This window comes from Dermochelys coriacea, chromosome 7, assembly GCF_009764565.3.
Source record: "Dermochelys coriacea isolate rDerCor1 chromosome 7, rDerCor1.pri.v4, whole genome shotgun sequence".
Taxonomy (NCBI): domain Eukaryota; kingdom Metazoa; phylum Chordata; order Testudines; family Dermochelyidae; genus Dermochelys; species Dermochelys coriacea.
This window is the reverse complement of record NC_050074.1, coordinates 64389653-64406855: the sequence shown is the minus strand read 5'-3', so window position 1 is coordinate 64406855 and position 17203 is coordinate 64389653. Positions and strand designations below refer to the sequence as shown.

The 17203-nt window shown below is 38.6% G+C and overlaps 1 protein-coding gene across 1 annotated transcript in view; it reads left to right on the top strand.

Moving 5' to 3' along the window:
- KCNMA1 (potassium calcium-activated channel subfamily M alpha 1) overlaps positions 1–17203 on the top strand; it is an 827350-nt gene that overhangs the window by 802548 nt on the left and 7599 nt on the right. Inside the window, 3 exon segments of the mRNA XM_038409287.2 lie at positions 8739–8933; positions 12419–12537; positions 14491–14715. Coding sequence (XP_038265215.1) covers positions 8739–8933; positions 12419–12537; positions 14491–14715 — 539 coding nt within the window.

Below are 17203 nucleotides of genomic sequence, written 5' to 3'. Positions count from 1 at the left end.
TTAGGGGCTGGTTGAGAGTCCTTTGTAAAGTTGAACCTAAACTTTCAGAATATCCTATTGAATTTAGTTTCATGATCAGTTGGCTTAAGCCCCAAATAATACAAGAGGTGGGCAAAGCAATATCTTTTTTTTTTAAAGAGCCAACTCTAATCTTCACCTAAAAGTGAAACCAAATTTTTGATGGTTCAAAAAAGTTCAATTAACCTTTTTTTTTAACTTAAATGGGCTGTAGCCCACGAAAGCTTATGCTCTAATAAATTTGTTAATCTCTAAGGTGCCACAAGTACTCCTGTTCTTCTTACTACACTTCAGTCCATTCCAGCCGCAGCTTGAGACAGATGTAATGAGGGAATCTATTTCATTCCAATAAGGAGCATGAAGTAACAGTAATCTTATGAGATACCTTGTTCTTGTGAGTCAGTCAGCCAGCCAAATTTTGAAGAGAGTCCACATAAGTATCCAACCAAACTCTAACTCTAAACCATTACTAATAAAAATTGTATGGGTGAAAGGTTTAGCGTTTCCATGTAATACCAAATGCATCCGATGAAGTGAGCTGTAGCTCACGAAAGCTTATGCTCTAATAAATTTGTTAGTCTCTAAGGTGCCACAAGTACTCCTTTTCTTTTTGCGAATACAGACTAACACGGCTGCTACTCTGAAACATGTAATACCTTGGAGCTCTTAAATATGAAGGTCCCAAACTGGCATTTTGAAAGCAGTTCACCTTACCAGACTAAGAAGATTCCTGAATGAAACTGAGTTTTAATATTAGGAGGACACTGAGGAATTCTATCATAATTAAAAGCAGCTAATGAGAGGATAGAATGAAAATATGACTGAGAGCTTTCTAGACAATGGAAGCCAAAATATCAACCTTCCAAGTCAACATTTAAACATCAGGTCCATTTAGATTTCACTGATTTCTTTTCTTCTGTAGCTCCCTTCCCAAAATTTCCATTTAATCAGGTGTCTAAGCATCCCTATCCAAAGACTGTCTCATAATTCAACCCCTGCTGTTTGTTGCTTCACTTATTGAAAGGCTAATCCTTCTATTTATTACAGGCATTCCCAGAGTAACAGATAGCAATGTTGCAGACACCACACCATTGCTTTATTGTGCAACCACTTGAAAGATAAATTAGAAGAGAGAATAATTGTGTTTATGCTTAGATAACTCACAATGGAGAATTACAATTTAGAAACATTTCCTTTGAGCACAGTCAGTTTATTCTTCACAAAGTAAATGTAATTATTTTCCCCTCTAAATATCTAGCTACCGATGACATATCTGTTCATGAACTCTGTCTTCTTTCTTCTGCAAAAATTCTTTGTCAAACTTCTTTCATTCTTAAGTGGTTAAGGTGGGGCACCACCATCTGAAATCAGGGAAATGACTGTGATGCCAGAAATAGAGAATTCTGACTTAAGGGAAAGAAACAGAAGAAATCCCTGCCAGTCTTCATTTGCCATACCAATGCTGTCTCCTCTTCCTACTGCTTTGCTGATGTGGGCAGGGTCACTCTCTCCTCCACTCCTGGAAGAGTTTCCGCTGTCCAAGCTACCGGGTGGAAAAGGAACTCTCCCTGCTCGTCTAGCTCTCTATTGGGGTGATGGGGAAGAGGAGGTGTTCCACATTTCTTTTTCTCTACCCCAAAACAGGCATCCTGTCATTTCCCACACCACCTGATCCACTGGCTTTGTAGTATCCGCTTTTTGTGACCCGACCTCTACTTCTACTGCCTGAATTCAAGCATTGATCCCAAAATATTTTTACAGGACTGTGGGACCAGCATGAGTCATACTTTCACTACACTAGCTCCACAGCAATTCTCTAAGAGGGAAGTCATTTGTCACATGCCAGCGTACTTTGAGGCTTGAGTAGGGTCTTCAAGATTACATCAACTATATTGATTTAATTACTAAATTGACTGCAATTAAGTCGATGGGGAAAGCCCATAAAGCTAGTAGGAATGTAATTGGTGTTTGTTGTATTGCATGGTTGGGCAAAAGCTATATTAGCAGGGAAAAGGCTGAGATTAAAGGGGGTTGCAGGAGGTACATATTGTTTTCTCCCACTGTGCCCTCTGCTGTGAAGTTTTTCATTGTGAAAGGGGGAAGTAGTGCACCTTCTTTTTAGTTGCTTTTTAGAATTAAATTTTACCCCTTGATCTCTGCAGAATGTAATTAAATTCTTAGTAATGCAAACCCAATGCACCAGGCACAACACATGTATGTGAACTGCTCACATTCTCCTCTCACTTATTCAGTGGAAGTCTGGCATATGATGTAAATGGAGTTAATGCCAGTGTAAAACAGGGATAAAGTAAGAGAGTAATAAGGCCCATCCATCTGTGTTTCTTTCTTGTCTTTAGCAACAATGGAACTATGCACAAGACAACTTCATGTATAGATTAATCCTTCCTTTGCAGGTTTCTTAGCATCTTCAGGAAACACTGGGTGTGCAGACAAGAATGGTTTAGTTATTGATAATGAAGTACTTTTTACTTTACTAAACATTTCACCTGGTACAGATTTTAAGTATGGCAAAAGCTATTCTTAAACAAGGCTGCCTAACCTTTATTATGTCTCTGGAATAGACATCAGCCTCTGCTAGAGTTTTTCATTACATTTTGTTCTAAGTATTTGATTTGCCTTACACATCTACAAACAAATGCAAATGCATGGAAAGCTATATACGTATACTGCTCTTCTTGTAGTGGGGCTGCCCCTGTTAAGCAAAGCATGTTCTCACAATACACTTGTTTACAGCAAAATGTAAGTTGGTTAGAAAGCCCAGGTTACAAATAACCTTCTCTCAGACACAGTGCATTTGTGGATGAGGTATCCGTGCTAAGATTTTCAAAAATCATGAGACTTAAGATATCTTAAAGGAGTCTGAAAATCAGGCTCCATTTAGTGCCACCCTCTCAAAATCAGGCCATCTCTAAGATGTGCTAAGTTGAGCACCCAAAATCACTAGTGACTTTTGAAAGTCTTGGCCGTTGTCTGTAGCTATAGAAGGCAAAATAAAGTGCAGGATGCAAAAATGCCACTTGTCCCAATAAGCATCTTTTATCGCTGGGAAGTGGTTCCCAAACATCTTGATTCTGTCTGACATTCATTTTGGTAATGATGCTACAAAAAATACTCCCATACAGAGCTTCAGCATCATTTCTATACATACCACTGGTAGCAGGATTGGTGTAGCTTCAGGGAATGTCATCAGTACAAAAGCATCTATTCAGAGCCAGATCATGAGACTTAACGTTGAATTTCCTGGCATCTATTGGTCTCTGTTAGAACCTTACTTTTTTAAAAAATGTATTCTATTAGCATCCCTTTTTCCCTTATACAAACAGAAATTTCACATGGGGACGGGGAGGGATGAAGAGTTAAAGCCAACTTTGCAGTAGAACCCCTAAGGTCCTTTACAATCTCATTTATTCAGAAAAGGAAATGTTTTAACTTATGAGATGGACATTTTGAAACATAAGACTTTTCTATTTTTGTATCCTGCTGTTCAGAAGGATTAACAGGTAATAAAACATCCCCTTACCCAGAGGATTCACAATATCCCTTAATAGTTTGGGAGGTATTTTTAAAATGTAATACAATATAAAAGATTGTTCTTTCACCTTTGCTTTGGACCTCTCCCCAGGGCCTGTTCAGGATTTAGTTAATGCGTTTAGCTCTGTAATTCCCCATATCTGGATATGCATTCACTTGAAACAAATGCATCATGTAAGGAAAAACAAGCAAGTTAAAATATCTGCCTGAAATAGAGGCGAAATAACTATTGTATTTTTTCCGTTGAAGTAGCAAACATAAAAAAATGGCAGCTATGACATGGAAAATGACAATTTTAGAGTAGTTATAAACGAAAGGCAAAATGTCATTAAAGTTAAAGCAATGTTATTAAAAGATGCGTTCATTTTCAGTTAAATTTTCTGTAAAAGACCAATTAGTTTAAAAGGCTTGACAGCATTAACTGCGAAACATAAGCTTTGGTAATTATGCTTTCCAGTTTGTTCAACCATTTTTGAAGTAGTCTCAGAACACTTACACTCAAAAACAGCTGCAACAGAATTCAGTTGCATGGGCTAGGTGGCACTGCTAGCTCAGATATCCATTTGCTTGTCAATTACCTATGGTGTAGCGTCTATAATGCATTCCCATTACTCAGCACTGTAGCCAATGCATGTATAATACTGGTAATCACGATATCCAATGTGGGATACAGTTAGTAACAGCAGCAGAGAAGTGTTTTTCAGTGATGATTATACAATTAACAAAAGGAATTTGCATTGGCTACTGAAAAGTAGCCTGTTAGTTTTAATGCTACAGCACTCATTCAACACATTGTTCCCATACAAGTACTGGCATATCCAGGCCTTGTATCCGCCCTCAGACTGAGCACATCACTCTCACATTATGTGTATTGAAGGAAATGGAGATCAGCGAGGCCAGATTTTTTTTTTAACCCATGAGGTGCAGCAGGCTCCCCATCTCCATAGTGGAAAGGTTTGAAGGAGGGCCTGAGTCTCATGGGAGTTGAGAGCATGCAAGCTTAGGCAGTGTTAACAATCTCTCTCTAACCATCCAGAAGGCATGCTAGACTCCTGTTCACCTAGGATGTTTTCTGCTTGCACGTCAGGCATCCATTCTCAAAATTAGAATATTTTTATTCAGCAATGGCAGCACGAACAAAAACTGCACTCATCTCTAAATGATAACATCCACATCAGTCATGGTGTGAAACCCAAAGTAAACTATTGTTCCAAGATAAATGTTGTCTGCTTTCCAAATAAATGTCTTTAGCTTTGCCATGACATTTGTCTAGCAGTGGGAGACCATTGTCCTGTGACAGCAGGCCTAATTCCCCTCTGAACTGGATCAATTTTACATCACTGTAAATCCATTGAGTCCCATTGGCTTGCTCCTGGGATCAGAATAAGGCCTATTACTTGGAAACATTTGTGACAGGTGCAAGACAATGTATTCTTTTGCCATTGTTTCACAGTTTAACATGAGTTCTTTAGTGAAGTGAGTGTTGTATTCTCCACCTGATGTTATCAGTTCCTCCTCCCCCACGGTCTTCCTGTCTCAAAATTAAATATGCCCAGTTAATCCTTTCCTGAAAAGTCCAGCTTTGTCGCCCTTGTATCATTCCTGTAGCTATCCTCTGGACGCGCTCCAGTTTGCCTAGAACTGGACACAGTACTGCAGCTGAGACTTCACCAGTGCCAAGTAGAGTGGAACTAATACCTCCCGTATCTTACATGTGACTCTCCTAGAACTATATTATTCTTTTAGGGAGTTGCATCACATTGTTGGATCATAGTCGATTTGTGATCCACTATAACCCCCCAGATCCTTTTCAGCAGTACTACCATAGGCAATTATTCCCTATTTTGTAGTTGTGCATTTTTTTTTCCTTCCTAATTTTAGGACTCGTCTGAACGTCATCTTGTTGATTTCAGACAGAAGTCAACAATGACCTTGACAAATTGGAGACTTTAATCCTGTCCTCCAAATTGCTTGCAACTCCTTCCAGGTTGGTGTCATCTGCAGATTTTAATCAGTATAATGACCACTTTATTATCCAAGTAATTCATGAAAATATTGACTAGTTCCACATCCAGGACAGACCTCCACCCCCACCCCCCAATTTGACAGCAAACCCTTGATAACTACTCTTGGTGTGTGAACCAGTTCTGCACCCACCTTAATCTAGACCACATTTGCTTATGAGACTGTTATGTTGGATCATGGCAAAGGCCTTAATAAAATCAAGAGCTATCATGTCTACTGCTTCCCTGCATTCACTAGGGCAGTAACCCTGTCAAAGATGGAAAACTGGTTGATTTGGCATGTTTTGTTCTTAACAAAATCATGCTGGCTATGCCTTATAACCCTATTATCCTCTAAGTGCTTACAAACTGATTGTGCTCCAATATCTTTCCAGGTATCAAAGTTTGGTCTATAATTCCCCCAGTCCCTTTTTTTTAAAAGATAGGTGCATATTTGCCCTTCTCCAGTCTTCTAGGACCTCATGTGTCCTTCCATGAGTTGCTAATGGTTCCAAGATTACCTCAGCTAGTTTTATAAGTATCCTAGGGTGAATTTAATCAAGCCCTGCCAATTTAAATGTTCTTTAACCTGTTCTTTCCCTATTTTGGATTGTGAGTCTTCCTCCTTGCTGTTAAGGTCACCATTACACTTTATAGTAATGATTGAAGCAAAATAAGCATTAAACATCTCAGTCTTTAGTTATTAGCACTCTTTAAGTAGTGGACCTACACTTTTCTTGGTCTTTGTATTTGTCCCTTGGTAGATGTAATTCATTATGTGCTTTTGTCCTTACATGCTTGTGCTATTCTTTTGTAACCAGCCTTAGCAAACTGTCCGTATTTACACTTTTTGTAGGATTCCTTTTTAGGTCATTATAGAGATCCTGATGGAAATATGTTGGTCTCTTCCTTCACACCTGGAGCATTTGCCATTAATAAAAACTGCCTGCTCTCCTCAACTCCTTTTTCTCTTACATTTTCTTCCCTTGGGACCTTAGCTAGCAGTTAGTCCAAAGACAGTTGTCCTTATGCTCTGGTCACTTTCACCCAAATTTGTCTTCAACTTTCAGATTTGCAACCAATTTCTTCCTAGTCAGAATCAAGTCTAAAGTGGATGCCCACTTGGTTACTTCTGAAGCAAGAAGTTGTCCCCAGCACATTTCAAGAACTTACTGGCATCTTACTTTTCCCACAGATGTCTGGGTAGTTAAAGTCCCCCCATTACTACCCGGTCTCGTGTGTTGGAAATTACTGTTGTTTGCTCCAGAAATGCCTCATCCACCTCTTGTGCTGGTGATCTATCATAGGCCCATGTCATGCTTGTTTTCCCCACACACTTTGGTCTGCCTCTCACCTCCTTCTGGACATCAGAAGTGAATGTATTCTTGATGTATAATGCAACACCTCTTCCCTGACTTTCCTTCCTGAACAAGCTGTACTCTCTAATTATCCCACCAATTAAGTCATAACGTATCAAATACTATCAATCATTCAGGATTTCCCACCCGATATTCTCCTTTGCTTCTGATTACTGGTAATCATACCCCCTTGGAAGTGATCATAAAATGTTCTTTTCCTCCTTCATTGCTTCCAATTTTTAAACGTTTAATTACCTGCTCCACTTCCCCTTAGATTAGTAAACAAATATCACATTTAGGGGCAATTCTGATCAATCAGGTAAATAGATGCATACGATAGGCAAAACACAGTAATAATTGTCTAGGAGTATATAAAAGGACAATTTTGGTTGTTTTGTTCCACTAAATACATTGTATTTATCTAGACTGGATTTTTTTTGAAATTTAGACAACATGTCTTTGTATAAAACAGTCATGAAAATGAAGCTTTCATAGCAATCACAACTCACTATTGAAATGAAAAAATTTTCATGGTGGTCACATCTGAACAATAAAACTGAGATTATGAGAGTCCAATGCTGAAGGTAATGAGGATAAAGCACTGGTCTGGAAGCTAGCTCTACTCTCTGACCTGCTGTGTGATCTAAGACAAGTCACTTCACCTCTATGCATTTCTGTTTCCTCATCAGTGAAATGTAAATAGTGATGCTTCCCTGTCTTTGTAGTGAGCACTGAGATCTGTGGATGAAAAGTACAATTTGAGGACTAAGTATTAATAGTCATCTGGTCTAACTGCCACAGTAGGCAATAAGGCAGGTCCTTTGCCCCCAAGAGATTTATATGAATCTTTTTCTCCTAATCTGCTTCATGATGTGCAAGTCTTCTAAAAACACTAGATATCAGTAGGATTGGAAGTAATAGTGGCTGATTTTTGGTGGTGGTCATTTTGTGTGTATTCTGTTTTTAAACAGTGCATGTTGTCAGCACACACTGTATAGTGTAGATATTTAACTGAGTATCTTTGAACTAGACCAGTATACTTTTAAATAAACTTGAAAGTCATTCATCTGCCATTAAATTAATATTTAAAATGTCCATTGTTTGCCTGACAGACAATGCTACAGATGCTGGCAAAATGTCAGAGTGGAGTAAATCTTCCCTAATAAACCACACTTACCCTATACCCTAGAGTTTTTTAAAAGGACCACCAGGATCCCAAACTCATCATACATTTATCTGGAATGAACTCAAAATGTTTAATTGATACATGCTTATGTCTGAACACTGTCAAGTCTCGTAATAAGATGTTTAGTGCAATACGTCGGTTAGACTGCGAGAGTCCAGCCACAGTAATAAGTAATGACATTTGCAGCACAAAGGCAGCTCCCCAATGAATTGGTGACAAGTATAAAAAGGCAATCTAGCCCATGTAAACTTTAAATGTGGTCTGAATTTTACAATTACATGTCCTAAAGCCTGTTATTAGACATGAAGGCAATGAGAAAGAAAGGAGTCATTGCATCACTACTAACACCAATTATAGGAAACATAAATCATTCAAATTTTTGTTCTTTAATAAAAATCAGCCTGAACTGGTGTTTAAAAGGCAGGATCTAGTGTAGGAGCCTAATGGGATAGAAGAATATAGAGTAATTGGAGGCTGCTGTCTTTTCATTTTCTATGTAAAATTATTTGAAGAGACAGCCAAGAACTTTAAACAGCAGAACCCCAGAAAAGTTGTAATTTGGATGTCTTCAGTTGTGACTTTAATGGTGTTTGCTTAAAGAGCTTTCTTTTATCTCTGCAGACATACTTCAATGACAATATCCTCACACTGATACGGACGTTGGTAACAGGAGGAGCCACACCAGAGCTGGAAGCGCTGATTGCTGAAGAGAATGCACTGAGAGGAGGCTACAGCACGCCCCAGACACTTGCAAACAGAGACAGGTGTCGAGTTGCTCAGTTGGCTTTGTATGATGGGCCATTTGCAGACCTAGGGGTAAGATCATAAAAGAAAAGTAATATCAAGACAGCCGTTCTGTAACTCTTTCATCATCTGCTGAATTTTTAAAAAAACGTTTCCATAACAATGAACATGGTGTTCCTCTTTTTTAATTTCTCCCCTGAAAGCCATGGAGTCCACTTGAAATTTTGGGCAGATCTGGTGATACGTTGCTGCTCTAAGTACCAAACTGCCCCTACCCTGATTAAGAAGCGGCTCTATAGGCTATGCAGGCTGAAACCAGAAATGACAATATAAAAGAAATAATTTCTGTAAGGAGTTCCTCAGGTCCCTTCAGTTGCTGGATCCTCCAGATCCACTCTGCTAATTTTTTTTCAGAAAGACACTAACATTGCTTCATAGAACCAGTCCCATTAAAAAAAACAAACCTGTACTTCCTCACAGTGTCCAAAGGGATGGGTGAGACTGTTTGGATAAAATAAGGGCTTACTCCAAATCCTATTTCTAAAGATGAGCTAAACCTGAATCTTTGTGTTGATTTGATAGGCTTTTTTTAATTTGTGTGCCCCTGAACTTCCCGGTTTTGCTAAGACCATAAACATCAGCTTGAATATTCAGCAAGGAAGATTATATTGTGTAGTTTCCAACCTATCTGAAATCCATACATGCTAAAAATCATGTGAGAAACTCTTTTTCTGATTTTCCCATCCCAGTACCCAAAATGTAAAAAGCATCTAGACATAGAGAGACATGTATTTGAACCAAACCGAATTGCCATACCTTGTAAATCTTGCTCATGCTTTTCCAAAGCATCCATTTCACCATTCATGGTGTTACAGGATTGACCTTCATTGTAAATCAATCAGATTTTCTGTGATTTTCATGTAACACAGAACTCTCTTCTCCATGAACAGAACTAGTAAACGCAATCTTAAATCAATGGACAGGCTACAAAATTACACACACACAGCCAATCACCCATCATTTACTGCAAAAGTCAGAGGAGGATGAAAAAAAGGTTTTAAACTCAATCATCTCAATAGGATTAACACATCCTTAATTTGAATGCTCAGATTAACAGTTAGGCAAGTAAAACAGCATTTGCCTGCCAAAGTGTTGATACTTGGGTAGTTAATTTCAGCCTACCCTGAATACCCATAAAATAACAATTAAAGTTATTTCTGCAATTTCCCTTATACAAATTCTGGAGTTACTGCCCTAAAAATGGCTGTTGTGTTCCACCTCTGAGCTGACTACATTTCACTGTTGAGTGAATAAGCCCCACTAGTATGTGGGTCATAGTCATACTGTTGCATTGGCCAACTGTCTGAAACTTTCATTCAGTTGGTCAAAGTAATAATTCTTCTTGAACATTTAATAAAATAACTAGAGCTACTAGGCAAAGGAAAGATGTGATCAAATTGGAGAAAGTCCAGAGAAGAGCAACAAAAAAGACTTAAGGTCTAGAAAACATGACCTATAAGGAAGATTGAAAACATTAGGTTCTTTTAGTCTGGAGAGGAGAAGACTTGGGGGGTAGGGGGAGACATGATAACAGTTTTTAAGTACATAAAAGGGTGTTACAAGGAGGAGGCAGAAAATGTGTTCTCTTTAACCTGTGAGGATATGACATGAAGTAATGGGCTCAAATTGCAGCAAGGGCAGTTTATGTTGGACATTAGGAAAAACTTTCTGTCAGGGTAGAATTGCCTAGGGAGGTTGTGGAATCTCTTTCATTGGAGATTTTTTTAAGAGCAGGTTAGACAAACACCTGTCAGGGATGGTCTAGATAATACTTATTCCAGCTTTGAATGCAGGGAACTGGACTAGAAGACCTCTCGAGGTCTCTTCCACTCCTGTGATTTAATGGTCAAATGTTTGAAAGTGGGGATCATGCCTTTGACCAAATGCTGCAACATTCAGCTAAAGTTGGCCATTAAATTAAGTAACCTAAACATATTTTATTTTCAAATACTAGAGAACATCTTTCAATCAGTAACTACAAATATTGTTGCAGCTCCAGCTCTACATTAAGCTAACATCCCCAGGAAGGTTACATTAGATAAGATTAAGATTACTTTTTAGAAAGGATATAAACACTTACACTTCAGGGCATAAAACAGACACTAATTGATGAATTAGGAACTTTTGCTATTGTCAAGTTATTCTATCACTACCCACCATACACCTCCCTTGGAAGTGCTCGAGATAGGCTATTGGACAAGACAGACCACTGGTCTGATGCAGTATGTCAATTGATATGTTGTTATATTCTGAGAGTTCCAAGACACTGGGATCCATGGCTATTTGACAAAATTGAATGAATTTGACATCATAACTGTACTGTAATTTTACTAAATACACATCCCATGCAAGAATTTTAATATGAATATTTTAGCTGTAGTCAATATTGTGTCATGTGATGCAACAGAATTCTGGATTGTCTAAGTCACTGTACACTGTTATAAACAGGGTCTTTATTCACAGGAGTTCTGTTCCAAGCTCTGCCACTGTCTTCAACAATCAGTGAACTTATCTGTAGAATGGGTATACTAATTACTTAAACTCACCCTACATGTATTAGAAGTGCAATTAGAATTCTAATGCAAGATACCAGGAAAACACCGAGTTAGGTCTTTGGAGGCTCTGTTGTTTATCCTGACTCCATATAGCTACCCTTAACTAGCAAAAAGAAAAGGAGTACTTGTGGCACCTTAGAGACTAACAAGTACTCCTTTTCTTTTTGCGAATACAGACTAACACGGCTGCTACTCCTTAACTAGCACTCTTCACTCATAGCTCTCAAAGTGTAGACAAGCAAACTGAAAAGAATTAATACCAATTCTCAATATCGTACTGAGCTTGAACTTCAGCTGGAGTGTATCAGTGGAGCTAAGCCAGGCAGTATCTGAAATCTGCCCCATCCATGTCTAAGAGTCAATGAATTATATCTACCCAAATGAAGCTTAATTGTTAACTCATGATAATCCAATGGATTACTTAAAGGGCAACTATTTTATTAGAGCCAATTCAGTATTTCAGTAATTCAGTATTTCAAACCAGAACTTGTGGGAAAATTTCCCCCTTCATCTCCATCATCTACAAATTATGCTTTTTGCAAGGTTCTAAAGCAGCACCATACTGCTCTCCATACTGATTCTCTTTCACAACATGCATACTACCAAAATCGGAGCAAAAAACACCACATGTTCTTAATAATCATTTTGTTGAGACCATGTTTCTCTCAAATGATAGAACATCTATTCTCTGTCCCCAAACCTTATTCTTCTAGTTAAAATCAGAGTCAGTCACTGATCGCAAGTTTCCATCAAATAAAATCACTGGACAATAATATCCTATACATACGCAGTTTTGCAATTCAACATTTAGATTAGGAATTTTCTTGACTAATTGTTTCTCAGCTGTGACAGGTCAACAACAAATTGTGATTCTGTGCCAAGGTGTGAAACAGACTGAAAATACTCCCCCCCCCCACACACACACTTTGTTTTGTCTCCTAGGATGGTGGTTGTTATGGAGATCTGTTTTGTAAAGCACTGAAAACATACAATATGCTTTGTTTTGGAATTTACCGATTGAGAGATGCACATCTAAGCACACCTAGCCAATGCACTAAACGGTATGTCTAGACTTTTACTTCTCTTGCTGATTGTACTTTATTCTTCCTACTGTGGACAATCCAAGATGCCTTGTACAGGGCACAAATGGTGTTTAAACAATTTTCTCCATTCCCCAACCACTTTCTGTATCACTGTGACATGCATACCTTTTCCAATTCTTTGGTGAGCCTTAGTGGAACTCTAACCAATTCAAGCCATACCATAGAATATTGTTTTGTCTTTTTTAAGTTGACAAAAATGAAGTGGCAGTGTAGCCATGGTGGTTACACAGACAAGGTGGGTGAGGAAATATCTTTTATTGGCCCAATTTCTGTTGGTGAAAGATACACGCTTTTGAGCTCTTCTAATGACGTGGCAATTTAAATGCTCAGACAGCACCATATCTTTAATTGCATCCTTACTTAGTCTCTTTTATGATAACCCAACATATTCTACTTACAATTGCAGGGGGTTGGGGAGACTTTATTGTTTGCTACATTTAATCAGCAGTAAATTAGTGTCCTTAATATAGTCCTGATGATGTTCTAACCTGCTTTATTACATACATTTAACCTCTTCTGTACTTAGTGGCCACAGTTTTCTCTGTGATGGGGCTCAGACTGTGAGAAGCACTGTTCTCAGAGCCATATCATATGGCATAGCTGACATCCTCAGTAAAACTTTCCCATCGGTTTCTATTTTGGCTAGTTGCATTGTCTCATGATTTCCTTCAGTTAATGGATCAATGTATTTCATTGCACAGAAGTCGTCAAAGACAACATTTCCATGGGTTTCAGTGGGAGCAGGATCTGGGCCAGTGTATGCATCAAAGAGGACCATATTCACTTTGGCCATCAGTTTGCTAAGCTTCTATGAGTAGAGGGTTTTATTTTACTAAACGATAACCACATCACACAAACCGCACTGTAACTGGCCCTAATCTGTACATTCACAAATGCTGCAGAAAGACTCACCACTGAATGGGTAAGGCAAACAAGCACCCTCTGAGGTGTTTCCTCCAAGTTTAGACTTGGGACATCTTGGATAGAGCAGTGCAGTGAAACTCTGATTGTCACTTTACTGATTGATTGCTAGCTCTTCTGTGGATAAGCAAAATACTTCAGTCTCCAAGACTGCCAAGCCAGATCTTTCATAAGCACTAAATTCACTTGGACAAAAAAAAATGGTAGGGCCAAATTGTGGCATTCTTGATCATTTTTTAATGATTTCTTACTTAAGCAAAAAATTTCCATTTACTTACATAAAATGCTTACTGAATAATTGTGGACTGAGTAAGGCGTCAGTCTACAATTATCAGTGAAGTAAAAGAAGAAAACATAATTCTGCTCTTGGATACAGCGTGGGGCCTGCCTTGTGAAGTCAGTGAGCACCACATGCATGCAGAATTTCATTGAGAGAGTTTGTAAGCTACCCTTGCCTTGCACAGAGTTGTTTGACGTTGTGATGCTTCAGGTTAATTGGTTATTTTCTTGCATTTATAAATGCACCGACAGATCACGGAGACAATGTTTAGCCTTACGGCAGTGTTTATTAATTTATTTTTCCATACACATTCATTGTAAAAGAACATCTTTTTTTCCTCTAGTGCTCCTTGACAGTACTTAAATAGACCACCATGGCCACAGGTGTAATGCCCTCACTTCAGAAATTATTTAAATGTTTTTGCTAGTGCATTACTGCTGGTTCTTGAGGACTTTAGACTCCCCCACAAAAGTGACCAATGTATCACCAAGGTGGTAGAATGAGTTCCAAAGGTGAGGGGACCATGTGGAGAATATTTGGCTCAGAAGCCTCCACTGATTGTGGCAGCCTGACTATGGGTGGTCTGGGAGTAACTTGCCAGGTTGTTATACAAGCTAAATATGTATGACAACTACGGAGGTAGAAGTGCAAAATTTCAGACAAGAGATTTTAATGCAAATCTAAAGCCACTTTCTTTTTTGCTTTTCCAGCTATGTTATCACAAACCCACCCTATGAGTTTGAGCTTGTGCCCACAGACTTGATCTTCTGTTTGATGCAATTTGACCACAATGCTGGCCAGTCCCGGGCCAGTCTCTCTCATTCCTCCCATTCTTCGTACTCCTCCAGCAAAAAGAGCTCATCGGTTCATTCTATCCCATCGACAGCAAACCGACAGAACCGCACCAAGACTCGGGACTCCCGGGAAAAACAGAAGTATGTGCAAGAAGATAGACTTTGATAAGTGTACCCATCCCTACCGTGTGTGAAACTTGCATCTGCCACCCTTTCCTCCCAGTTGGTGTTTCCCTGTTTTCCTATGGAGTTCTTCTCCCTCCTTTTTTGTGCTCATATTTTACATAACTATGACAGTGTGCATGTGATTATCATTTTTATTTCACCACCATAAAACCCTGAAGCACAACAGCAACAAAGCAGACGGACCAAAAGTTATTTATGATGCTAAGGGGGGAAAAACCTAAACCCATACGCATGCCAAAAACATAAATAACTCACCGTAGCAACTACTCTACATATCAGAAGATAGAATGTGTTTAGCATGAACACTTGATGTCAGAGTTACACAAAGAAAGTTACTTAATGCAGAAGTGTTGCTGTATTGGGGTTTTTGTTAAAACATACACAAGAAGTTAGTATCTTTATTTGAAGCTTGGAAGGCTTACCCATTGAAAAAACCAAACTACTGATTGTTTTGCTGAAATAGCATAAGGCTTTCACCATTTGTATAGATTATTAAGCACCTGCTGTATACCAAAGTAACAGCATCAGAGACTTGTATAAGGACGTTATACTGTCCTTTTAGAAAGAACATCATCTCCCTTTAATGCTGAAATTTTCCAGGCATGGAGTTGTAAAACTCTAAGTTTAAAAAAAAAGTGTCTAATAGCATGTTAAATTATTATTCTTTCTATTTATACTGCCACATGAGTAGCTACATTTTCGTTGACATTTGGGATGAAAAGCCATATGTTTCTTGGATGCAAGTCATTAAAAACTGCTTTCCCGGTACTTTTTGAAAAGGTAACTAATTCACCTTATGTACAGAGAAGAAAGTATTTTTCAGTATCATCCCCTAAGCATCAGACTTTACTTCCTGATGATAGTTTAACTTTGTCAAGTTTGGTATAGACCCTTCATTAAACGTCCTAATTAATAGGAGGAAATCCTAGACTGTGTTCTGGTTTGTGAAGGGTGCATGCCAGCAATGCTTTTGGAGGAGTACAGGGGAGAAGGAGCTTCGCTGTGGGCCTTCAGCATAAGTAGCTGTGAAAGGGTGTGTAATGGAGCATGTCCCACACATTAACCTATATGTATTCCCAAACCCAGTAGTGGCTACTCATGGACTAGCGTGGAGCAGAAGGAAAAATGCTGTGTGCTAGGCTGCTCCTAACCACAATAATGGAGGAGTACTGTAATACCTGCAGTGCAGCTGCCTCACCTTCCCCGCACTTGCCAGAATTTGGATTGCTTACCAGTTATTCGGTTAGCTAAGCTAAAGTTGTGGCAGAAAATTAATATAGAAAGCCACAAAAATGTATTTTTCAAACCTGTTTTAAATGCTCTGGGGAAAACGATGCCATGAAATCATATCACCTACTTGATTTGTGACTGGCTGCCCAGCACAGAAGGTGTGACTCTAGGAAACATATGCAAGAGGAGGAGTAGCATTGTAGCTGCCAAACAGCAAGAGGTATTTTTATGGTTAGTGCTGTTTTTTCCCCTCTCTTCTCCCAAGCATGGTAATTTTGGAGCTTTGCTTGCTGTGTGACTCAACAATGAAGTCAAGCACTTTTACTGACAAAACCTGGTATGGGGCTACCCACAGTGCAGCATTAAGAATAATGATTGGAATGAGAAATTATTGTGTGTGTGTAATCAAATGCAGCTGCAAGTCCGATAAGGGGAAGGTGTTTCAAATTATGTTTGTCCCCCATCCCAAAAATCCTTGTATATGAAGACAAATTCAGGTATTCTTCAAAAATAGTTATGAAGTTTTGCCCTAAGAACACTCATAACTACAAGGCTGTGCCAGTTAAAGTGCTCAACAGGAAATTTGACAGTTTAAAAGCATTGTAAAAACTTACATAGCTTACTTCTCTTTCTAAAGTGCAACAAGGATGAATAGAATGGGCCAAGGTATGACAATTAATGGTTCTGCATGACCTAGCAACTGCTGTGGGTTTCCTTCTATAACGTTGTCCTTGTGAAAACTTGTGGAATTAAAAAAAAATGACAAACTTTATTCAGTTATTGGTTTATTTTTTTAATTCTTTTGCTTTTTTTCCCTAAATCAAAAGTAAAACTGGCTGCTGCTGCTGCTGTTGCTCAACCCTATTTTATTTTTATCCTCTCATCTGCTTGCCTTTTAATTGCACGTGTCCACTACTAACCATCTATGTACCTGCACAGTAAAAATGTTTACCTATTGCAGACATCATTTTAACTTGCCAAATCCTCATTTCCATTCTACTTCTCTCCCTTTAACCAAGTTCATGAACATTTTATTTGTTAGCAGCTTTCACATGCTTTTCTGTTACCATTTCATCTCATTGACTAGGGAGTTAATATGGAATCAGTTGTCATAGACTTCTATGCATGCACAATTATGCAAGTACTGTTTTTCAAATATGATCATTTCTGTCAGACAGAAAGCAATAGACAATTAGAGAACCAATTTGTCCAC